Source organism: Aspergillus saccharolyticus (assembly GCF_003184585.1).
Source record: "Aspergillus saccharolyticus JOP 1030-1 unplaced genomic scaffold BP01scaffold_5, whole genome shotgun sequence".
Lineage (NCBI taxonomy): Eukaryota > Fungi > Ascomycota > Eurotiomycetes > Eurotiales > Aspergillaceae > Aspergillus > Aspergillus saccharolyticus.
In genome coordinates, this window is record NW_020290615.1 from 806,673 (window position 1) to 830,420 (window position 23,748).

Sequence of the window (23,748 nt, forward strand, 5' to 3'; positions counted from 1 at the left end):
GACAGACAGACAGACAGACAGACAGACAGACAGACAGACAGACAGACAGACAGACAGACAGACAGACAGACAGACAGACAGACAGACAGACAGACCTCGTGCCGAACCAGTCAGCCGGTACTTGTGTCGATTGTGGATCTGAGCGTTCAGTCCGTCATTGAACGTGCTGCCGTTGGAGTACTAAGCTATCTGAATAGGGTGTTCCATGCACAGTAACTAAAGTAAATGTATGTATGTTCATACAAGTAGGGAAGTACAGTACAAAAGTACTTCTCGGGGATATCTCAAGTATCTTCAGAGTATATTCAGGTCTCCCTACCTAACCATTCCACAGTCTTCTTTCTTTCCAGCGTCCCCAATTGGTCTGGTGAGGGCCTTGGCAGACTGGAGAATGACCACACTGCCTCTGATCCAGTCTCCAATAGGATAGTCGCTATTCCGGCCCATGAGATGATGTGTGAGAGATCTGAGGCCGTGCTCAGGTCATCACAGACAGCCTTTCCTCATAGCAAGCGAGGATTGATTGATTTCCAAAGGGGCTGGGGGTCGACAACTGTTCGCATGGGCTGGATAACCTCGAAATCTTCCAATTGGAAACATGACAGCCCCCGTTGAATGAAAGCGCCTCGGTATACGATTTGAGTTCCAGAAAGGATCTGCCCATCGCATCCACGAACCTGTTCTTGGGATGACTCTCCTTCTCGGCTACCTACGGAGACTGCGCTTGTCCGCTCGATCTCGCCAGGTGTGACAAAATCCCAGCTAGCCTGAGGTCGAATGCAATGAGCAAAGACGCTAAAACACTTGCAGGACGACCACGACGGAAGAGACACGGGCGTCCTGCAGCCTGATGATTGTTTCAACAGCAATTTACCATCCATCTGACGCCTGGACCACAGTACAGTTTGTGACCCGTTTCTTCTTCCAACTTGCACGTCTCGGAAATTGCGTCTAGCGATCTTGGCTCACGGTCGAGTGCAATTCTCTTGTTAGGTGATTTGTTTCAAGCTGGAGGCATGGTAGGACAAACACTTGATCGTCGGCAGTGATCTTAGTCAACGGTGCATTTTTACCTGATTCCAATCCCAAGCTCGTCATTCTGTTCCTGTAACACCGTGGTTTGTACCAAAATTCGGTCTATTGCTTTTACGCCAATAGTTACATGCCGGTCGCCGGAGACATGCCGTGTCGTGTCCTGAAACGACCTCCGTGGCACCAGGTCAGGATGCTTGCAAGACAGGATATACTTTCGTTGAGGAAATCACAAGGCCAAATCGAATAATACAGCAAGGAAGTAGAAATACAAAGGAAGAAGCCAGCACCCCCTCCCTCCCCACACGCGAGGGAGGACCAGCCTTGATCGCGCCTTTATCTCTTGACCCAGGTAGGCATCTTGCGCGCCTTGACGTGACCAGGCTTCTTTCTCTCCACGCGACGGGCATCGACCGTGATGACGCCAGCTGCAAAGTCAATTGGTCAGCAACTGATGGCGGTAGTAAGAGACATGAAGACTTACCTCTCCGAAGTACAGGCTTTAGAGCGGGCTCGTGAACCATCAGCGCTCGTGCAACAGCCAGCGTGATGGCTTCTGCCTGCCCAGTAGTTCCTCCACCCTGAACTTGAGCCCACACATTATACTTGTCCAGTCGCGACGTACTTCGGAGAGCCCAGGTGGCACTCTCACGATCATGTACTCGAGGGAAAGCCTCGACCAATGTCTTTCCATTCACCCTGACCTCGCCCTCACCCTCGACCAGGAAAGCCACTGCCGAGGAAGACTTGCGTTTGCCCCGGCCACGAGCACGGCCCATCTCATCCACCGTAGCCGGCGCAGGCTTGTTCGCGTACGGGTTGCCTCCACGAACGTATTTGTGAATAGTCTCCTTCACATTATCGGGCATCAATTTTGGATCGATTCGATTGAGTCGCTGCAGAAGTTTGATGAGGCGCTTGTACTTCTTCGTAGGCACGGATTCACCGACAAAATCACGGAATTGAGCCAACTTGAACCATGCCATACGAGGGGCCTGGCTGCTTTCCACAATCGGTAGACTGAGATTCTCGGCGAGCATATGTTCGAGCGCCAACTGGTGGTCGATAAATTTGGGGCTGCCGGAGAAATACGACGGAGAGACGGGCACAAGCCGTGCAGGGAGGGTGCGAAGCGTGTCGAAATCGATCGGAGGAGCAGCGGTGACTTCAAGTTGAGTTGCGTATGTTCGCTTGCTACTGAGGCTCCGAGGGAGCCTCGTCGTCGTCGTTGTCGTCGTCGATGAAGCCGAGAGAACGGGCGATGCGGAGAGCATGGAGCGCTGGAGTACAGGCCGGAGAGGAACTGTTTGACGAATAAGATGCATGGCCTGCACGAGACCATTGGGGGTTTGCCAGGCCATTGTGCGGCGAGGACGACTGGCCGAAGCCTGGGGAGAAAGAGGTTGAGGTCTTTTTTCTGTTGGGCTTGAAATACAAAAAGAGGAGCGGGTCTCTCTTTCAATCTCTCTCTCGGCGGAACACTTCGCATTTGGCGGTGTTTTGGGCATTTCCAGAGGTTTTTCCAGATGTCTTTGTCACGTGCTTCGCAGTAATCATTCCTCCGGCCCCGATGCCGTCTGATTCGCACAAATTTCAACCCATCCATTTTCTTCTTCCCCTCATTCTTTTTCTCTCCTCCTCCCCCTCCCCCTTTTCTATTTTCTCATCAACTCACATCCCTTCACAATGGCCTTCGGAAAGCTTTACGGTACCGCTGTATGTAGTCTTCACGATCCCACTTCACTCTGAGTCACAATTCGAGTGCTTCATGCGCTTGATGTTGATGCGTCGGTACTTTCTGACACGAACCCCTCCAGCTAACATGGTCAAATAGGAGAACGCTCGCACCATCGCCATCCTCGTTGCCGCTAAGGCTAACGACGTGGAGTTGGAGCTTGTCAAGACCGAGCCTAACTCTTCTTCTGAGTTCAACTCGTCCGCTGCTTACCGCCGCATCCAGCCCCTCGGCAAGATCCCTGCTTTCGAGGGTGCCAACGGCTACACTCTGTCTGAGGCCATTGCCATTGCCGTCTATGGTAAGATCTTACAATCTCTTTTTCTTGTTCCATGCTTTCCCCACTCGCGATATGATGAGATTCATCTATTAGTTATCCCTGTCAGAACGGTAAAAAACAAAACTGTGTTGATAACCTTTAACTCTGATCATCTATACCCCACTTTGGGCAAAGAACCATTTGTCACTTGACGATCGTTGGAGACCTGACGCTAACCTGGTGTAAAGTGACCTCCCAGAACGAGAAGACTACCCTCTTGGGTAAGACCAAGCAAGACTATGCTTCCATCCTCCGCTGGTTGTCCTTCGCCAACGCTGAGATGATGCCCCGCTTCGCCAGCTGGTTCCGTCCCCTTCTTGGCTTCGAGCCCTACAACAAGAAGAACGTCGAGGATGCTCAGAAGGTCGCCTTGAAGAACGCTGGCGTTCTCGAAACTCACCTTACCGCCAACACCTTCCTGGTTGGTGAGCGTATCTCTCTGGCTGATTTCTTCGTCGCCGCTCTCTGCACCCGTTTCTTCTCCACCGTCTTGGACAAGAAGTTCCGTGATGAACACGTTTCCTTCGTCCGCTGGTACAAGACCATTATCAACCAGCCCGCTTTCAAGGCGGTCGTCGAGAACCCCGTCTTCGTCGAGGAAGCCATCAAGTACACTCCCCCCAAGAAGGAGGAGAAGCCCAAGGCTGCTCCCGCCCCCGCTGCCGCTGCTCCTGCCGCTGAGGAGAAGCCTGCTGAGGAGAAGAAGCCCAAGCACCCTCTTGAGGCTCTCGGCCGCCCTACCTTCGTCCTTGACGACCTGAAGCGCACCTACTCCAACGAGGACACTCGTCCCGTCGCCCTGCCCTGGTTCTGGGCCAACTACAAGCCTGAGGAGTTCTCTCTCTGGTCTGTCAACTACAAGTACAACAACGAGCTCAAGCTTACCTTCATGGCCAACAACCTGATCGGTGGTTTCCACAACCGTCTTGAGGCTTCCCGCAAGTACCTGTTCGGTTCCCAGCAGGTCTATGGTACCAACTACGACTGCGTCATCCGCGGTGTCTTCCTTGTCCGTGGCCAGGAGTTTAAGCCCGCTTTCGACGTTGCGCCCGACTGGGAGAGCTACGACTTCGTCAAACTCGACCACACTAATGAGGCTGACCGCAAGCTCGTTGAGGACATGTGGGCCTGGGATGTCCCCGTTGTCATCGACGGCAAGGAGTACCCCTTCGCTGACGGCCACGTCTTCAAATAAGCTAGTACACCCAAGTTCAGGTCGTCGTAGCTGTGCCTTAGCGCCGACTCATTATTGATGATGATGATATCCCTTTCCCTTTTATTCTCTTGGCGATGAGTGAGCTTTGTAGTATATGAGCACACAATGGTCAGCCTTTCCCATGCTCCACCACTCCTTTCATCCGCTCAGGAAACAGGTTAGGAAGTATTCGGCACAGATGATAGCCGGTTCATCCCGCCCCTTCTGTGGCGCACTTTCTCCCCGCAACTTCCTTCAACATTTCAACCATTTCTTCGATATACCCCGCGATGGACTGGGCTGTTTGTCAATCTGCCCTCACCTCAGAAAAGCTTTTTACTCCCTTTTATTCATGCGTCACGCAACGCCCATGATTTGCAAATCGATGTTATCAATACAGTAGTCTGGCAGACAATGCTCAAGACAATGAAACTCAACACTGGAACTATCCATGATCTCGTGATAACCTCTTGTATTTTCACTAGCAGTGTCAGGGTGACCCCACGCCATTTCGCAGGCTTTTTAAGTCCCTTCGGACTTCGGCAGTAGGCAACCACAGAATTGCAAAGGCGATTACCAAAGATACAGGGCCCTTCTCTAAAAATGCAGGGCAGGGCGGAATAGAAAGGCGGAGTAGTTTTCCATCTTAACTACCTTTCCTCTCCCCTGGGGGCTTTAGGCTTCGGATAAGTACCCCCTTCACCTCTATTCCTACTAATAGAGCCCTAAGGTAAAAGTACCTTAAGTTCCCGGAGCTGTTTCTGCTGGTAGAAATAATGAATAAATTCTGATGATTCTTAATTGAAGAACACGTAGACTTCTTGGTGGACAAATACCAAATTTATCATCTCGATACATGTGAGTAGCTTGAATTTGACTATTAGAGAAACGAGAGACGTATGACGAGACTTATCCCAAGAGGCTCTGGCCTCATAACATGTTGATCTTGACGCCTTTTTATGGCTTAGGGGTGGCTTATAGGACGCGTTGTTTAATGTTGTTGTCGATCTCTTTCTTAGATAGTTAATATTATAAAGAATTAACTAATATACCTATGGGCAATTTCGCTTAGAATCACAAGGCCGGATTATTGCTACACCAACAGAAATATCGATGAAGTTGAAATTTGAACTTGACCCAGCCTACCAGATTCTCTAGTCCACCGCAGAACATGTTCCGTATTTCGGTCGAGAAGTCACAATCGAAGGAAAAATATCATGTAGGTTGATGTAGGGCAAAGATAAGGTACACGAAGGTTACTTATGTAGATGGCCAGAACGACCGGCACAGGAACAGATAAGATGTATGAATCCATCGAGAAGACAAGAACGATCTGCAAGCCAGGCAGATGATGTAGATAATAAATCGAATCCACACAATATCCTCTTATGTATATGCCATGGAACATGAAGAACACAGATAGACAGTCAATAAACAAATCAGCCAAACACAAAACAGATTTCCAGAGACATACACATATACACAGAGAGTGTGTGTGAGAGAGGTCCTGGTAGGGGGAGAGCCATCATGTATGCACAGATTAGATCCGATTGAAGTGGGATAGGGGCTAGCATCCTCACCCCGCTTCCAGTCGGAGGGGTATATGGGTAAACTCAATTTTCTAAAGACGCCTCTAACTTATTGAGAAGAAAAGGGTATTAGTATCGGATCCCGTTGGGAGTGACAGGAGATAGGGAGCGGGTGGAACAGCGACCCGGCTGCGAACTCTCCTCGCCTGGTCGGCCGCCTTGTGCTTCAGCTGGCGAATTCGTGGCCCGAATTCGATGGACCGTACCGCTTGATGGTTGCGACGCCCCGGATTCGGTGTAAGAGTGGTGCTCCGTGCTCGAAGGTGCGACCGGGGACAGGGTACGAGCTTGGGCAACAGCTGCAGGGGCAGCAGGAGCAACCCGTGCTGCTTTCTTCTCTTGCTTACGGGCTTTGCGGCGTTCGATGCGGGCTTCTGCTATCGCATCGCGAGGCGGAGTCAATGCGCCGTTGTGGGTCTGTTGATCCTGCGGCTGGCGTGGCGCGATGGTGTCTACAATGTCGAGGATGCTCGCATTGCCAGACTCTTCTAGCGTCAAGCACCAGCGACGCAGCACCTGGCTGACATCGTCATATCTCGCTAGTTCCTCCAGAAGCTGCAGGACTTTTGAAAGGACTCGATGGTCATCCGGTCCAGGCTGGCCCGTGAACTCAGGGACTTCCAGGATGTTGTACGGCTCCGAAATGGCTTTTAGTTTGGAGTCATCAATGAGGATGGTATTGGTTTGGTCCCAATGCGGATCTTCCGCCCCTTCCGTAGGTTGCTGCCCATTCCTGCCACGGCCCTTGGGATACGATGATTGGATTCTTTGATCGCACCAGACTGTGCTTAATGTCTTATAGACCTGGGTCTTTGACCTGTATTGTGATTGTGTTAGGTTAAACTTGTCACGACCCCATTCAGCAATGAGCTTTTTACGGGCAGGACCAGGAAAAAGTTTGTGGCACAGGCCTCGGACTGTGAAAGGTTGCGAGCTAGACCAGACCATGACGCTGTACTTTCGCAAAAGAGTTTCGCGGAACTGCCTGAAACCGGCGCGTTCTGTAAAGCTGGGTGGATTCAGACGATTTTTGCGGTGGACAAGTGTGCCGTTCAAGTCGAGAATGACGAGGAGCGGTCTGGAAGAGGAGTTCCGGGTCGGCGGAAGAGAAGATTGCTGGAGATATTCCGCTGTGGGGGATGGAATGGGAGCGGGAGTTTCAACTGGCTTGCTACGTCGAGGCTCACTGTTACTCGGTACCGGTGGTTGCTGCTGGCTAGAGACTCTTTCTGCCGGAAAATTTGTGCGAAGGGCAGGAGGGCTAAACCATGGCATCGCAAGTAGTGGGTTTTGCATCGCCATATTCATCAAAGGGGGAGGTGGCATAGGTGGTAGCTGGCTCGCAAACCTGTGGAAATCATCCCACGTCGGAAACTGAAAAGGAAGCGGGAATGTATTTGCCTGGGGGGTAAATTGTTGCTGGGGCTGAGGAGGCACATTCTCTTGAAGTGAAGGCCATTGACCTGACATATTTTGTGTGAAAAATGGTTGCTGATGTGGCACCAAGCCTGGGGGTGGAGATAATGCAGTGCTCGCCGCGTTTGTGACACCTGGTGCTGGTGCGAAGCCAGAAGGCGAGTTTCCATTGTTGAGATTTCCAGTGGGACCAGCAGGACTTGCTGCGTTTAGCTCATGATGTGACTGCCAAGGCGCAGCCCGATGAGGCGGCACGATCGAACTGGCAGGTCCCTGATGCGATCGTCTGTTTTTCGGCCTTTGGTTCCATCTCGGTCCATTCCTTCTCGCACGGTCTGGAGAGGCGGTACCTTGCGCTTGGGTGCCGGACGGCTCTGCATGTGTAGTTTTCGAGCTCCAACGGCCATTATAGGGTCTCCATAATACCGGATTTTGAGGACTACCATTATTGAAGGAATTATCAGGGCCGCCCCGGCCTGGGTGGTCGAAGTCGTGTGCGACGTTACTTTCAGATCTCATCTCGGAGCGCGGTGCGCTGTCATAGAACTTATCCGAAGCACACGAGTGGCTGTATGGTCTCATAACAGACGCGGGGCAGGATTTAGCGGTACTCGGTCGCAAGATCTGCATGACGCTATTAGTGGCGAAAGTTTCAACTGATGTCTTTCAGGTGATACTTACACGGACCGTACTGATGGTTTCGTGTCGGAACATTCGATGTGAGGCTAAGCGGAGGCCAAGGGGACTGGCCTTTAAGATAAGATGATGACGCACACAAGCGTATTGCATGTACGATCCCAGTAGCCGCAATCAGACGAATGAACCGGTCAAAGCAAGAGAGAATTGAAGAAGGGGGAACAGGAGAAAAGAAAAAAAAAAAAAAAGAAAACAAATAGAGCAAGAAAAGAAGTGCAGAATGGCCGACAAGGTAAGTAAGTAGCAGCAGGGCGGAAGCAATGGACCAGGGGAAAAATCGAGATAAATTCCCCCCCGCGGACCAACCAGCAGTGAGCCCTTGAGCCCGCCTTAGTGACCGCTCTCTGCAATAGGCAGAAAGAGGGCTTTTTTTTTCTTTTTCTTGTGATCTGTTTCTCACCGCCGTCCAGGCCTGGCTACGATTTTCCCTTTACGAAGAGCGCCACCAGTTCATCTCCACTAGCACATCACGACATGGCCATTTCGGATCTCCTCAAACGCCGGGTGCGAGCACTTCCTGAGGAAGATGAAGAACCTTTCTCCGCAGGGTCTGGTTCCGAGGAAGCCAGTAACCTTGCAGCCTCCAACAACTCTGACTCGGAGGATGCCAGTAACGGCTCTTTTGACGAGGACGAGGACCAAAATGACGATATGGTTGGTCTTCTACACTTCATTTAAGTCATGATCCAAGCACTGATTCATGACAAAAGTCAGATGGAGCCTCCGACGCTTCAAATAATGACGATGACGATGACGATGACAGCGAAAGCGACGAAGATGCGCCTGCAGATGACGTCCAGGCTTCTCTGGGTAGTATCTCATTCGGCGCGCTAGCCAAAGCACAAGCATCACTAGGCCCGAAAGCAAAGCGTGCTTTAAGGGCTTCCAAGAGTACAGATGAGGCTAGTGCGGCTTCATCCCCTCTCGACGATATTCGAGCCCGGATCCGCGAAGCACGGGAGCAAAAGCGGCAAGGATTATCAAAGTCAAAAGACTCGGAAAAGCTTTCTCGTTCTTCCAAGCATGCTCCCATGGTGCAGTCGTCTAAATATGCCGTATCCCGCAAACGCACGGTCGTCGAGCCGCCGAGCATCCCCAAGTCCCGCGATCCACGTTTCGACCCCACCGTGACCAGTCAAGGAGGCCGGGGGAATGTCCAAGGTGCCAAGGATGCCTATGCGTTCCTTGACGAGTATCGTGCCGATGAGCTCAAGGAGCTGAAGGCACAGTACGCCAAGGCCAAGAATCCCGTACAAAAGGAAGCTCTGAAGCGAGAGATACGATCAACCCAGGACCGACTCCGTGCAATGGAAAACAGAAAGCGAGAGAGGGAGATCTTGGCCGAGCACAAGAAGAAGGAGAAACAGCTCATTCGCGAGGGAAAGAAGAGCAATCCATACTACATGAAGAAGTCGGAGCTCAAGAAGCAGGTCCTGCTCCAGAAGTACGAGAACATGAACTCGAAAGACCGCACAAAGGCGCTCGAAAGGAGACGAAAGAAGACCGCGGCGAAAGAACGGAAAGAAATGCCTATGGAGCGCCGAGCTCTGGCCGACGACGATGCACCCAGAGACCACGTAGGGGGTTTCAAGCGTCGGCGCCTTGCTTAATCTCGATTGTATTTTCTGCTATGGCTCATACGAGATCATTCGTGTACATAATTATGGAAACCATATACCAGTATACCCAAGATAGTAATACCTTTCATTAACCAAAATTACCCATGCTTTGCTAGTTTCCATGATTCTGGTCCCATCATTGCATCCGGATATTATCATAAGTGTCGGGGTAAGAATGAGAGAAGAGCAACATGTCCAATAAGAGTTGGTAAAAGAGACAATGAACAAATCATTGGTATCGCAATATGAACATCAGGTAAGAAAAATAGCAATCATGGACACAACACGGATCATCAAAAGATGAGGTCCCAGAGGTATAAACATGGTTCTTGAAGCGACACACTCTCACAATTAACGCCTCATAGCCGGTGAAACCTCCGTGAATGGAAGTTAGAAATGTAATGGAGAACGTAGAACAGCATCGAAAGTGAGGGAAAAGAGCAGAAAAGCCTGACAAGGACAGCATAGATGCTGTCTGCGATATGGTATAGGAAGCAGAGAAAAAGGTAAGTAAGATGCTAGAAGTAATCCAGTTCTCCCTCGGGCTCAGGAGTAACTGATCATGCCTGTTCATAGAAACGGTCGTAGTATGCAGAATCATCATGCCGAGAACGAGGGCTCCTCAAGACATGTTCCTCACATGTAATTTGGAACACTTTTCCACCCGGGTAAAGAACTACCGCTGCTGATTAAGCTGGACTGAAGAGTAAACATGCTGCGCACATAGAGTGATGCCTCACGGCGTGGCCCTGTAGCTGATTTGATGCAGAAGCGATATTACGGCCTCTAAGAATGGAATAAATCCCATGCGCGGGCACAGAGACTGAGAAATTCTTCTTTCTTTTTCCTCTGGGTTTCGGGCGAGTCTCTGCCAGCACCAAATGGACCACGGCTGGTACTTGCGCCAGATGTCAGAGCTGGATTCGAGCGATAGTGTTGCTCGGGGCCATGGCCGAGTGGGGGGCTTCCATGTTCATGCTCGTATTCATTTCGAGAACGGCGACGCGCCGATCTGTCCGAAGGATACAGAGCTGGCTGCGAGTGCACGGTTGTCGAAGGCGTGGCATTAGAATGAGGTGCGCCAGACTTGGGAGGTCCATTGGCAATGCGCGGAGACGGTGGGGTTGGTGGTTGGTGGCCGCCGTAGTGCACAATGCGAGGCAGAAGCTCCTCTCGGCCGCCCGACATCTCTTGAACAGCCTCTTCAGCAGAGCGGTACTCTCTTGGCCGCTTGGGGACATGAGCGGAATCACGGGACATTCTTGGAGATGGGATGGGCGGTAAGTTGTTTGACTGAGATGAGCTGGCGCCGGACGCGCCAGGGTAGAAAGGGCCCCGATTGATGTCCCTATCACGACTGCCCAGAGCATCTGATCCGAAAACATCCGAGAGGGGCGGAAGGCGATTATTCGTTTGGGTCGCAGGGACATGGTGAATATGAGAGGTTGACCCTAGCGTAGGACTCTGATTGACAATGTGACGGGTCAAAGGTTGTGGCTCATGTCGACCGGTGAATGTCTGGTTCAGAGGTGCGGACTGAATAACACGCTCATTTGCGAATTGGGCTGCAGATGGAGGTACAATGGACAGCCCCGGTGGTCTCCGCTTCGAGGCAGCGGTCTTAGGGAGTCCGAACGAATCTGACGGCTTCATACCCTCTGGCCCATCGTCCTTCGCCGATTTCTGCAGTCGCGACTCGATTATAGATCTCTGCTGATCACGAACCGACAAGCTCCGTTGAAGTTGTTCTCTCATGACTGGATCGTGGGTTTGGAAACCCGGGGACAAGCAAGCAATTCCGACATTCTGCATGTTGAGGCCATCTCGGGCAGTCATCGGACCGCCGGGGGCCCGAGCGGACAGACCTCCCGAGTTAGGCAGACTAGTGGAGAGATCTAGTCGTCGAGGACGGGGTCGAGTGTGGGACTGCATTGCAGGCGATGATGGTGGTTCCTTCTTCACTATGACTTTAGAAGAAGTAGTTCCGTTTTGAGACCTGGTTGGTTGTTAACACACACGTTTGCGAGGCATGTCCTTTCTCGAAGACTTACGATGGGGAAGTCGGTTTCCTTCCTACAGGTGAGCTTTTAGTAGACCCATCCCGTGACGGACCAGACAATCGAGGCGGCGTTGTGCTATTCTGATGATTCGAGGTCGCAGGTGCCAATGTTGGGCAGTTCTTCGGACTCACATCACGGGTCATGCGCGGTGAAGTAAGCGGAGCAGCCTGGACAGGCGCAACCGCGGTGGACATAATGATAACGAGTGGTGACCCGGTGAATAGTCGACGCAAGTGCGACTCCTTGGCAAAATGTTCAACGACAGGAATTGCCTTGAGACTGATCCAATCTTAAGCTTGACAGACGCGCTCTCGGGTGCTGTCTCACACAGGCAGTGTGTATATATACGGTCCGAAGATTGTGCCACCCAATGTCTCACAGCTCAACTAGCCGGAGAAACAATCAACTTCAAATGGTGTTTGCCGTATGTATGGATAAATGGGGGACGGTATCGAACAGAAGAGAGCGCGCAGATGAGCTAGAATCGAGGAATCGTCGGCGGCTAATCGGGCGGTTGAGTTGTAGAGTGAAGAAGAGTGTAGCGGAGGTGTAGCGCAGTGTGGCAGAGGGCGGATGTAGTCGTAGTTACTTTCGGTCGGTAAGTTAAGCTCCGGGGAGGGGAAGAAGAACAGACGGGCCCAGCCCAAACAAGGAACAACCACCACAGAGTGTGAGAAAGAAGAGGGAGAATAGAGGGCCGGGGGGTGAAGGGAAACAGAAAGCAAGCCAACAGCCACTGTGATACCTCCACGCAGCTTGCGCTTAAGCTTGCAGTGGAATAGTAAGGTAGTTGGATAGTTGAGAGGGAGAAGAGGGGGAGGAGAAAGAGGAGGAGGGATGGATTGGACGACCACCGGGAGAGGAGGAGAGAGGAACAGGAGGTGAGGGAGTGAGAGCGAGTGAGAGCGAGTGAAAGCGGAAGGGAGAGAGAGAGAAAAAGAGAACAAGAGAAAGGTACTGGGAGTAGCGGTTAACTAAAGCTGGGCTGGCGGCAGTGTGACAACGGTTAGAGGTCGGTCAGAGAATCTCATCCGGTCTGGCCCCCAATGCAAGAGAAATGTTGGCTCGAATAGATGAGATATACCGGTCAGACAGAAACAAAGGCAGATTTAGCCAAGAAAATGATACATAAGCAGGAGAAGAAAAATTATCGGAAAAAAAAATAATTATGAAAAGAGAATGAAGAGGAAGAGCGGGAACAAGAGACAATCAAAACCAGGACGAGAAATTATTGTATGTATGGAGTTAACACTAATTAATTTTTTGGAGGGGGAGGAAAGAAGGAGAAGGAGGAGGAGGCGCAGGAGGGAAGGGTTTGAAAGTGAGAATAATAGATGAGACGGTGGCATAAAGAACTGCTAGTTACTGTACATTTCACCATTCCGTCTCCATCAATCAGAGCTTACAGATGGGTCCAATTTACAGAAGAAATATGAAATTGAACGAGACAACGGTAGTGGGGGGGAGGGGAGGAAAGTCGGAAAAGAAAAAAGAAATAAGAGGGGGGGGGAAGGTCAAAGATAGACTAAAGTATAAAGGGAATGATCCCAATCAATATCAGTATCATCAAACGAGGAAGTGGGCATTGGGCTGAAATTGAAGCAACGAAGCCTCGAATAGATGTGGGGAAATGTGATTTGAGGATCAATTGCACAGGACAAACGACTTCAGCTTCAGCATACGGAGTACATACTACACAAATCACAATAGGTGTCTATCTCAAGAAGGGGTGCAAAGGTCCAAAGAAGGAGGAGAGACAAGACACAGAAAAACCGGCTTCAAGAGGCTTTTTAGGATGTCAAGCAGTGAAGCAAGTAGCCATTGATGAACGGGGATAATTTCTATTAATCCCTCCTGGATGCTCAGACCAAGTGGAGAGAGATTCATCTGATTGGCACCAGCTGAGACATGGTTTGTTTCCGCCCAGGGCTTGTCGCCGAGATGTGACACACTTGTGACAATTGGCGAGAGGTTCCTCTGGTATCCGATACCTATGAATTGTGAGGTACTTGAATATGGCACAGCACTGTAGTAGATAAATATTCTTGATTGAGGACGGCAATGGAGGAAACGGATACCCTACTGGTACGTAGTGAAAATAGAAGAATACTGTAGGTACCAGTTATAGTAGGCTGAAGGCGAATGTTTAAGGTAGTTAACTATCAGCGTAACGCTGACTAATGCCACGGATCAACCCAGCGCGCCTTCATCCGGCTTCCGACCTGGCGATGAGCGAACCAAGAACAACAGCTGGAGCTCAGCAATTTACAGACAGTCGGTCATACTGTTCTTCGCACTGCGCAGTCATTGTTATACGGCTAGGGACGTCATCTATCTGTGGAGCGACTCCTCCTCACAAAGAGGAAGCTACGGAGTACGTACCTATGCAAGTTCTTACTGTCTCAACCAGCCAGGAAGTCGAATCAAGTGAAACGAGCATCTTCATCAGCAGCGTCTTCATCACGTTCGCGAACCATGATCCAGTTGGAAATCCATCCCCCTGCCAGACCTCCACTCTCCCCACCCCCTGGTGGCAAACCCAGACCACCTGTGACGCCAGCCTCCCTCACCATCACCCAAAACTCACTGGCGCCAAACAGGTGGAAACAATAATGAGTTAGTGTCCCTGGCCCTGGTTCCAACCGAGCCCACTTTCTGTCAGATGAATCATCATGAATGGATCATGGCCCCCTCTCTTCCCTACCGAGCCTCAGCCTCTCCAGCATTATCCCCATTTTAGATAGTCGCAGCAAGCAACGACAACAAGAAAATGCATGATAGGCATACTCTGCTACCAACCCAGGCAATTTATCCGAACTTGACATCTCATAATTTTCCCCACGTTCGCGTTCTCCAGTCTGACGGGACTGCGCAAACGAACAATCAAGAAAAAGTGGCTAGGGGGTTCCTCATGAACGCCAGCCCTTCCCTCCCACGGTGCATCGATCGATCATCCCGCGATCGGCTCTTGTCGCAGCGTGGCATGCCCGAGGCGGGTCAAAGTGTCAAAATAACCACAACTGGAGATGGCCATTTGGCCAGGACACAAACAAGAGACTAAATACACAGCAGAGTGTGTCTCAATACTTGGAAGAAAAATCTGATTCGGATTTTGTATCTGCCTTGCTTTCTGCATTTAGCATACTCACCATGTTTTGAGCCCGGACCAAATGAAATCAATCAAACAAGATGTGAGTCACTAGTGAGTGTTAAATTCACGGGATCTTCTGCTAAGAATCAAACTTTTTCCCCTCGAATTGCTGCGGTACATGAACCATTTCCCTGGTCTCGCGCGAGTTCAGCATACTAGGCTCCGCTTGCGATACGGAGCGCTCGCGTTTAGAAATGATCACTACCATGTATTAACTTAGAAGAGCAGCTTGGGGACACGGGCTTGAAGCAGCCTATCATTGCGATTGCTCGCGTCCTGCGACAGCAGACTATTGTCTCGTTCCGATAGCGCATACCCGAAGGACACAGTAATCAAATTTAGAGTGGACTTGGTTATTGGATTGGCTTACTTTGTCGACACAAACAATGGACTCGGTATGAATCCCTCTTGTGGAGCCTTGTCCGAGGCGAGATTAGTCTTGTAGGGTCCAAAGCAAAGTGAATCTACGGAGCAAATAGCCCAAGTCTATGGAGTATTCTGATATGGTCTTGGATTGTGGTTGGGATTAATCATCACACCAAGATAGCTGGGCGAAGGTTCGCTCTTCCTGATAGGATTATGCACGAATACCAGACATACAAAAAGATAATAAGAACTACTGCAATGGATCCATTAATCCCTGTTACCGTTGCAGTCGAGCTCGGGGTTGTTGTACAGTACATGAACCTACCCGAGGGGCGCAGTCATCCGTGGCGATGATAAAAACTAATAAGCACAAGGGAGTATGCTGAGAACCAAGAGACAAACCAGTTGATTAGAAGGACGCTGGACCCTTTTCGTTTCGTCACCGGCAGGAGATGATGACTGCAAGGAACCCCATCTCCATCCGAGCCATCCGATGGATGCTACTGAATCATCGGACCTCATCAGTGGTGCAACTAATGAATGTTGCCTGAAACTATCCATCGGAGCGTATCGATCATGTTCACGGGGATAATGTAGCACGTACTACTCCGTACTCCGTACATACATAGTATTCTTATTGACTATTGATTATTGCTCCACCCCTAATTTCCGCAATGCACGGGGAAAGGAGACTGAGATGATGGGGCCACTTTTTGGCAAGATCCGGGATGGTTGGCTGTTAATCAGTACTGTGTGTGTAACTACTCCATATTGTGTAGTAACCCACACATGAATAACCAATCACTAATTAGCTGCATGTATAAGATGGACCATCAATGGTGAGCATTCTACTCCGTGCTGAGCTCTGAATTAACTACAGCGTAGTTAAGTAAATAAGGTACCTCCTACTGGTTAGTAGTTATGTTGGCTGCCTTATATATCAAATCGAGGAACCACTCGCAATTACAGTACTCACTTCGTACTTCAGTATGGATCCGCTATGCTTTCCCGTCTCAGGGGAAGCGTCCAGACACTGTGAGACTACGGAGTATCCCGTCTCAATCATTCAAGTTACGTCCTACTCCGTAGATTTAATGCTCCAGCGTTGAACACAATCGCTGAATCATGAGACAGAGTCTCCAATCAAGTCACCCTGACTCGGCTGTCAGCTCAATGTCACATGTCCATTAGAGAGCTTGATCTGAGCACCAGCATATATCTATTCGGTTGGATGGTAACTTATCTTTTTGCGAGGCAAAGCACGATAACTTACGTAGTACAGATTGTCAAACATGCTCGAGAGCTGAAACCGTCGCCAAGCGATACCGTACCCGTCATCCTGCATCCACCATTGCTTCAATTGATTCCATCAACAAATTGCCACCACTTCAGCATGGCTGCAAGTCGAGAACATAAACGGTAGGCACAAGACTTTCCCGTCCTCAACCACGCCTCGCAGATCTAGTCCCAACGTCGCCCGTCTGCACGGTCCTATTGCTAATATTAACTCTTCCATGTGGGCAATGGGCATGGTGGTCTGAGCAAGGCGATGTGGTTCTTGGTCGATCCCAATAAGTCGCTGTCAAGAATAGTATCATTTAATCTCGCACGGCCATTGTCGCACATTTGGCTATCCATGCCAATTCTATGTTATACCAAGTGTTCCGTTGGCAAGAGCACTGCATTAACCTACGACGGTCGCGAGTAGGGATTATATTTCGAGTACCTCCTCTATGCATGCAAAAGGGTAACTTATGGTTATGTAGTAAAGAAGGAGAATGCAGTTTTGACTTGTACAGTACGTGACAGTATACACTGTAGCCTACTTCACGATGTGGATTGCTAGATTGGATCCGCATGGCGGAGAAATCCCTACAGGAAATTAACATAAGTATCGCACTTTTGACTTAGTCAATGGCAGGGGTCATGATATAGGGTCAGTTCCACTAATTGCCGACTTTATCGCATAGCCTTAGTACTATGAGCAGATGATCCCTTGTATAGAGGGCAAACCAGTTAGGGACTAATGATAAAACAGATGTTAACTTATACGCCCGTCGCCAATTTGCATAGATGTACGAGAGCGTAACTGTTCTATATCAAGAAAAGCTCCAAGCTCACTATTGCGGCAATGGATGATTAGTTATAACTACTACTTATAAGAATCGACTTCCATAGTAGTACTAGCTTTAATTCCCTGCGATAGAACAGGGAGCTGAGCCAACGCGGGAGGCGGTGACGAAGATTGCCATTCATCCCAAGGCGGTCAACTACCGATAAAACCGTTTTTTTTCTAATTTTCTCTTCTGCCGCGATTATACTAGCTAGTTAGTAGAAATCCATAGCAGATTTGAACCTTCATGACTGCTGCTTTCCATCAGGTCTTCTTCTACATAAAGCTCTGTTATCATTAGTCTCGACCGGTCGGTGCAAATTTTCCGTCTCCCACGCGCAAAACCCACCTGTTGTACCCCGCTTCATCGATAGAACGAGAGGTATGTATACCAGACCTACCTACGCTTTCAAAGCGGCCAACACACAGCGCAACCCCAGGGCCCTACCGAACGGGAATTCTGACAATTGCTACAGCTTTTCTGCCCCCGGCGCGTACTCGAACCATTTATAAACCTTACCTCCACCTCATCACGAATACAAGAATGCCCGGCTCCGTCGACCAAGAAAACGACCAGTCCATGATGGACGCCGGCCCGGAGCAGCAGTATGAGCAGGAAGATGTTCTTGAGTTGGAAGACAAGCGCATCGTTGTCGTACGTCTCGTTACTTCCACCCACAAATCGATTCACTAGACAACCCAGTCATGATCTAATATACTCGTGAAGCTACCCGGAGCCACCGAGACCGCCGCCTCTTTCCAATTCGACGGAGAAGGTCATACCTTGGGTAACGCGCTACGATACACAATCATGAAGAAGTGAGATCCTACACCCTTCAAACTCGCCCTCGACTTTCTGCCTCGGACTCAAGACGCAGAGGGAGGGGAGTCGAGCGAATTGCGACTTGGAAAACGGGTCGAAGCTGACATTCAACGCTTGTGAAAACAGCCCCCAGGTCGAATTCTGCGGTTATACTATCCCTCACCCTTCGGAGACTAAGATGAACCTTAGAATCCAGACTTTTGGTATGTCTATGTGCACCCCCCCCCGGTTCCTATTATGGTGCTTGAAGATTGGCGGTGGTAGCCTTGTGGCATTGTCGACTGACAGGAGCGCTCTAGATACGACGACCGCTGTGGAAGCCCTGGAGAAGGGTCTGGACACCCTTATGGACCTGTGTGATGTCGTTACGGATAAGTTCACTGTCGCGCGCGATGGCTTCAATGCGTCTAAGACGGATCGCATGGAGTCGTAAGCCTCGTCTGTCAATTTTGCGCTTTGGTTGCTCTTTTTGCGCTTGAGGTGATCGCAACTTTTTCCATTCTGTGTATTGGTATCTCTTCTTCGGCGTTGTATCTAGAGAAAAGTCTTTATTTGGTCTGTCATGTGATTAAGGTTCTACATGATTGAGCTTCCTTGTGCATTGAGCGGTGTGTTTTATTTTATTTTTTGGTGATGTCGGGGCATAAATAGTATCGAATACCACAATGAGGTTTGAGTCTGCATCTGTTCTTTTTATAACCGTTCTACTGCGATGCTCGGGTTTAGCTCTGATGCTCAGTTCTCTCTCCTTGTAATGATCTCTCGAGCTGGGAATCTTGATGTGTTATGCATGGCAGAGCCTAACTGCCCTCTTGCCTTGGTGAGTCTCTACGTCATCCAAAACTCAGCTTCAGTGCTACCCAGACACATCACAGCCGACTCTAGTCCTCACGATCCACGAGTCCATTGCCTAATCTAACAACGTTACCTTATTTACATAGAGCGCGCACTCATTCCCTCTACCCGGTTCTATCAGCTCACAACTCAAGCCCAGGGCGGTTCTCATGATTGGAAAATGAAAAGAAAACTATCAATGCTGCGGAAAACTTATAAGGGGGAAGAGAAAACATTCAATTCAGTTGCGACCTTCCAAGAAGCCGGAGATGAAGTTGGGGGGTAGGCGAGCACCGGGCTCCTCCTCTGGCCGGAAGTATTTCATCACGTGCGAAAGCTGCTTCCAGTAATTGAGGGTTTCCTGTGAACGGTGACCAAGTCAGTGGATCTGTTGTTGAAGCTCCAAGGAGCGAGGTTACGATGTGCGGGGTCTTTTTTGGGGGTGGGGATAGAGGGAAGAAGTGCTATATGAATTTGTTAAAGTGTTGAGTGCCCTGATGCCATCACACCATGCCGACTCGACCTCTTCCCCCTCCCCGCACTCATGCATACTTCAATCGCATGACACACACTGGAAATGAAATAGAGGTCTAACTCACCTGGAATTCGGCGTGGCTCTGGTACAGCAGCACATCAATCACATTCAATTGGCTCACGTAGCGATGCTTCTCGAACTCCTGGCGAATTTTCGTCCGGATAGCGGAAACGGGCATGTCCAGGGAGTACATAGTCTGGATCTCGGGGGACTATTTCAGGATAGCCAGATTTTATGTCAGTTTATGTCTGTCGGCATTCTGTCCACTTGATTTCCGCGCAATGATGTTATTTTTTGGCCCGTGTCTATAGCGGAGATTTCACCCTTGCGATAGAGCTCAAGGGCGCGACCAAGCACAAGAGACAACCACCGGCCATCTTTGAAATGCATCAATTAAACCCAGAGGATGCGAGACTAACCGCTCTAAGCCATTCTCTGTACGAACGGATAACACGACTCTTTGCCTCGGCCAGGTTGGCAGCTATAGAAAGGTTTCCGAAAGTCAGCTCGCAGCACGTAAAGTTCCGGCCATTGACGTCGCGCCAATTTCTAAGGGCGTCGGAGGTGGACGAGAGGTGTGTGTCTCTGGGCGGTCACTTACAGGAGCGAGTGCGTTGGGCAAGAAATGTGGGATTGATAGTCATCCTTGAGACTGGAATTGAGAAGCAATTGAGTGGCGATGCCTGGAGTAGCGAGCAAGAGAGGGAGTGATGGGGGGGGGGTCCGTTTCTCTGGTCTCTGTTCGGGACGACGACGGCCTTGGGAGTTTAGCATCAACGGGATTGGGAGGAGGATCGGATTGAGTGGAGGTGGAGGTTGCGGTCGGCCATTCTCACCGCCTGCCTATTCGAAAATTTTCTGTTATCCGGAGGCGCAAAGCTTTGGACAGAGGAGGGGGAATTATTCCATTGTTTTGTGATCTTCAATAATCCTAACCTGAGTTCAGAATCTCGGGTTAACATTCGTTGGTGCCTGGCTTTTTCCAGAGAGATACGCAGGTAGATCGGAGACATCTGTATCTACTTTCTCTTCGAACTCGATTTGCTCCATTACCCGCATATTTTCCTTCTACGAATTTTCCGCCTCTTCAGCATACAGCCATCCAAATCAACACTCGCCGAACGCATCTTCCTCCCAAAAACGAGACCACGAGATGGCCCCGACAAAATCTTCAGCCAAGGGCAAGGGCCCTTCTTCGAGTAAGGGCGACGCCAAGAGCAAGCCTCTCTCGTCCGCCACGAAAGTGAGCAAGAAGAACGTCAAGCGGCCGCCGCCCAAGGAAGTCAAATCGAAAGCGCGCACGGAGTCCAGCCTATTGAAGAAGACGAAGAAGAGAGAATACACGGAGAAGGAGCTGGACTTGCCTCAGCTCAACATGATCACGCCCGTCGGCGTGGTCAAGCCCAAGGGCAAGAAGAAGGGCAAAACTTTTGTGGATGATGCGGTATGGGGTTCCCTGACCCATTCGGGGTTTCTACGATCGTGAGGGATTGCAATGATGTCTCTTTTGCTGACTGTGGGCCGCTTTTCTACAGGAGGGAATGATGACCATTCTTGCGATGGTCAACGCCGACAGGGAGGGTCAGATTGAATCCAAGTTGATGAAGGCCCGTCAATTGGAGGAGATCCGCGAGGCGAAGAGGAAAGAGGCCGAGGCTCGGCAGGCGCAGAAGAAGAACAAACTGGTGCGTATACTTGATCTAAAAATTATGTAGGTATGTGTGAATGGAGGTCACTGACAAGCATGCGGGTAAACAGGAAGAGGTAAAACAATCAATCCGCAACAAGAAGCACAAGGGCGGCTCCAAAGCTGATACTGGAGACGCCGGACCCGACAAGTCCTCCAAATCGAAGGGAAAGAGAAAGAGCGTTTCATTTGCTTGATAATTTTTGCTGTATAAAAGTAATGCTGTCTATATCAGGTCTATGTATCTAGATGGGTCTCTGGCGTTTCAACGGTCTATATCCTGCCAAAACAATTGCATGCGTAACTCATGATGAGCCATCTTTTGATTGGATGTGTGCCCACTTGAAGTCCGCGGTGATGAGATATATTCGCGCCTGTCGCGAGATTACGGAGAAGATGGTACAATCTTGATATCCAGCTTGCGCCGCACGGGACCAAAAAGCGGCTTAGGGGTCTTATCGCTGTCTTGTGCAGGTCGCGCAATGTATGGCGGCAGGCGATCAGGGTGCTCCACCTTGCCAGGAAAGGTGTGGTCCACCTCCTTAGCCATTATATTCAGGAAATTGGACACCTAAGATAGTCAAAAAACTGGGGAAACAAGATTCAGCCAAATAGTCACCGTACCGGTTTAACAAACCACCTGTCACCACCAAACTCAAACCAGCCAAGATGTCCTCCCCAGGAGGTCATCGCCATGACACCATACGGAGTCCTGGCAATCTCGCCGAACGGTAGGGCTTTTGCACAAGCGATCTGCTCAATAGTTAGCGCGCGCATAGGAGTTCAGAAGTCGATTGGTGCTTACCGGGTCGTCTTCGGCTTGAATAACGAAGAAAGGGATCTTGATGCCAAGCATAGCGTCGATGGAAGAGGCATCGCGATAGTAGGCACCTTCGGTGGGATATCCCCATGCAGGGCATTGCAGCGCTCTGAAAATAATGGAGTCAGCGGTGTAACTGCCAATGTGGCTGGGACAGCCCATTACCGGTCAAATTCGTGTAGGTAAGTAATATTTCTGATTTCCTCTACGTTAACGAGTGGATTCAAGGCAACTGATTCGGCGTGTCTGACAATGGTAATTAGTATAACGATTGGCACACAATCTGGAATCTCGTCACGTACTGCTCAAAGAGTTTCTTCATGCTTGATCCCATCACCTTACTGTATGCCTGAAGCCCAAGCCAGCTGCTCTTCAGGGATTCCGAGCTGACCTCTAGATTCCAGGGGCTAGCACAGAGCACCGCTGCCTTCAACTGGCAATCATCCCCTTCTTCACCCAAATACTATAAGCAATGCATCAGTCACTGAATTAAAGAAAGCTCTTACTAAGGAAGGAACCCACGTTGGTGAGGATGTTTGCACCCAAGGAGAAGCCGAGTCCGAAGAGAGGCCGGTTCGGGAAGGTCTTCCGTAGCCACTTGACGGCCTGGCGAACATCCCATGTGGCGCGCGCATTGTAGAGTATATTAGTGGTGATCTTGGTCTGTGAACAGCCTCGGGAATTGATAACGCACGCTTCCCAGGATTTATCCTGGATCATGGGCGCAATCACATGACGCAGGTATACCTCATGTGATCCGCCGCTCAGGCCGTGAAGAACCACCAGCATGGGCTTCGTATCGTCCGACGGGAGCGCCTTGAATTCGTCTTCAGTGAAGAAAGAGGTTCTTTCCGGGAGGCCCTCGGGCAGTGTGTATTTTCTTTCGGGGTCAGATGTCTGGTCATTCTTGGATGGCTCGTAGGGATCTACGACAAAATCCACCGCAAAATGCCCATCAAACAACTGGTTGTCCGCCTCGAACATCCATCTCTTGTAGTGAACCGGAACATTATCATACTTGACTAGGGTCCAGGCAGTCTGTAAGTGACCATTGAAGAGGAAAGGGTTGAGATCACAGGTCGCTGGTGTGGCTGTACGACAGAGATCGACCAGCGCCACCTGTTCCTTGGCACCAGACTTGCCATTTTTCCGGGTCAAGATGAGGTTGTTGTCTTTGGCACTATAGAAAGAGACCCGACCACGCGGGCGAGCCCAGGAAAACAGGCCCATTGCTAGCAGACCCGAAACAAGTAGGGGGATGGATAAGGTGCTCAGAACGCTAATAGGAGAAATGTCAACAGGCGGCATGACGGTGGGGAGGGAAGAGGGGGCTGGACTCGGCGACCCATGCGAGATGCGTGCTGCAGAACGAGGGAGGGAAGAGTTGTTGCAGTGTTCATTCCACCACAGCCTGAAAAGATAAGACAAGACAGACTTGTCGTAACTTGGGCCTAGGCTTGCAAATCCTGGTAGGAGTCTTTTGTCGTCACTTTACATGGAATTTCTTCGGCTTCTTCTAATCTTCCAAAGAGCCTCGGCTTGATTACCAAAAGGGGAAAAGATGGATGCATCTTATCGGACAGACCTTATCGCGCCGATCAGTCAGCTTGCTTAATGACTCAGCCAGTCTTACCTGATCAGGCAAAGGTCATGAGTTGCAGTGGATTAACTTAACCGTCTCCGTAGTTTAGTCCGTAAATTACTCGATAAGGTAGTTATAAATGCATCCAAGACGTCATCTGAACAGGCCCACCACTC

General features: G+C 50.1%; 10 protein-coding genes across 10 annotated transcripts; 4 read left to right on the top strand and 6 right to left on the bottom strand.

Moving 5' to 3' along the window:
• Positions 1-1,126: 1,126 nt before the first annotated feature.
• On the bottom strand, positions 1,127-2,512 carry BP01DRAFT_421325 (mitochondrial 37S ribosomal protein uS9m). Its single transcript, XM_025579508.1, has 2 exons — positions 1,517-2,512; positions 1,127-1,460 (listed from the first exon to the last, which is right to left on the bottom strand). Exons 1-2 carry the CDS (start codon positions 2,391-2,393, stop codon positions 1,369-1,371), a joined length of 969 nt encoding a protein of 322 aa, XP_025434215.1. The 5' UTR covers positions 2,394-2,512; the 3' UTR covers positions 1,127-1,368.
• Positions 2,513-2,718: 206 nt separating this feature from the next.
• BP01DRAFT_290494 (putative translation elongation factor eEF-1 subunit gamma) lies at positions 2,719-4,281 on the top strand (the record flags this gene model as incomplete). Its single annotated transcript, XM_025571611.1, has 3 exons — positions 2,719-2,748; positions 2,867-3,068; positions 3,275-4,281. 3 exons carry the CDS (start codon positions 2,719-2,721, stop codon positions 4,279-4,281), a joined length of 1,239 nt encoding a protein of 412 aa, XP_025434216.1.
• Positions 4,282-5,426: 1,145 nt separating this feature from the next.
• On the bottom strand, positions 5,427-5,814 carry BP01DRAFT_178529 (uncharacterized protein). Its single transcript, XM_025570853.1, has one exon. It carries the CDS (start codon positions 5,687-5,689, stop codon positions 5,477-5,479), a length of 213 nt encoding a protein of 70 aa, XP_025434217.1. The 5' UTR covers positions 5,690-5,814; the 3' UTR covers positions 5,427-5,476.
• Positions 5,815-5,939: 125 nt separating this feature from the next.
• Positions 5,940-8,000, bottom strand: BP01DRAFT_363404 (NIF domain protein; the record flags this gene model as incomplete). The annotated part of the gene is made up of 2 exons (XM_025576275.1): positions 5,940-7,910; positions 7,968-8,000. The coding sequence occupies 2 exons, from the start codon at positions 7,998-8,000 to the stop codon at positions 5,940-5,942; spliced, it is 2,004 nt and encodes a 667-aa protein (XP_025434218.1).
• Positions 8,001-8,391: 391 nt separating this feature from the next.
• On the top strand, positions 8,392-9,687 carry rrp36 (putative pre-rRNA processing protein). The gene is made up of 2 exons (XM_025577929.1): positions 8,392-8,636; positions 8,693-9,687. Exons 1-2 carry the CDS (start codon positions 8,457-8,459, stop codon positions 9,590-9,592), a joined length of 1,080 nt encoding a protein of 359 aa, XP_025434219.1. The 5' UTR covers positions 8,392-8,456; the 3' UTR covers positions 9,593-9,687.
• Positions 9,688-10,296: 609 nt separating this feature from the next.
• Positions 10,297-12,341, bottom strand: BP01DRAFT_178543 (uncharacterized protein). Its single transcript, XM_025570854.1, has 2 exons — positions 11,653-12,341; positions 10,297-11,597 (listed from the first exon to the last, which is right to left on the bottom strand). Exons 1-2 carry the CDS (start codon positions 11,853-11,855, stop codon positions 10,388-10,390), a joined length of 1,413 nt encoding a protein of 470 aa, XP_025434220.1. The 5' UTR covers positions 11,856-12,341; the 3' UTR covers positions 10,297-10,387.
• Positions 12,342-17,498: 5,157 nt separating this feature from the next.
• BP01DRAFT_354086 (DNA-directed RNA polymerase core subunit RPC19) lies at positions 17,499-18,796 on the top strand. Its single transcript, XM_025574347.1, has 5 exons — positions 17,499-17,673; positions 17,768-17,946; positions 18,019-18,110; positions 18,241-18,317; positions 18,414-18,796. The coding sequence occupies exons 2-5, from the start codon at positions 17,836-17,838 to the stop codon at positions 18,545-18,547; spliced, it is 414 nt and encodes a 137-aa protein (XP_025434221.1). The 5' UTR covers positions 17,499-17,673; positions 17,768-17,835; the 3' UTR covers positions 18,548-18,796.
• Positions 18,797-19,001: 205 nt separating this feature from the next.
• Positions 19,002-20,241, bottom strand: BP01DRAFT_354088 (putative NADH-ubiquinone oxidoreductase B14 subunit). Its single transcript, XM_025574348.1, has 4 exons — positions 20,085-20,241; positions 19,903-19,964; positions 19,548-19,694; positions 19,002-19,309 (listed from the first exon to the last, which is right to left on the bottom strand). Exons 1-4 carry the CDS (start codon positions 20,125-20,127, stop codon positions 19,190-19,192), a joined length of 372 nt encoding a protein of 123 aa, XP_025434222.1. The 5' UTR covers positions 20,128-20,241; the 3' UTR covers positions 19,002-19,189.
• Positions 20,242-20,383: 142 nt separating this feature from the next.
• On the top strand, positions 20,384-21,737 carry loc1. The gene is made up of 3 exons (XM_025574349.1): positions 20,384-20,927; positions 21,019-21,168; positions 21,242-21,737. The coding sequence occupies exons 1-3, from the start codon at positions 20,637-20,639 to the stop codon at positions 21,365-21,367; spliced, it is 567 nt and encodes a 188-aa protein (XP_025434223.1). The 5' UTR covers positions 20,384-20,636; the 3' UTR covers positions 21,368-21,737.
• Positions 21,338-23,520, bottom strand: BP01DRAFT_354090 (putative hydrolase, alpha/beta fold family). The gene is made up of 6 exons (XM_025574350.1): positions 22,513-23,520; positions 22,293-22,453; positions 22,156-22,236; positions 21,976-22,099; positions 21,795-21,923; positions 21,338-21,741 (listed from the first exon to the last, which is right to left on the bottom strand). The coding sequence occupies exons 1-6, from the start codon at positions 23,296-23,298 to the stop codon at positions 21,556-21,558; spliced, it is 1,467 nt and encodes a 488-aa protein (XP_025434224.1). The 5' UTR covers positions 23,299-23,520; the 3' UTR covers positions 21,338-21,555.
• Between the last annotated feature and the right edge of the window lie 228 nt (positions 23,521-23,748).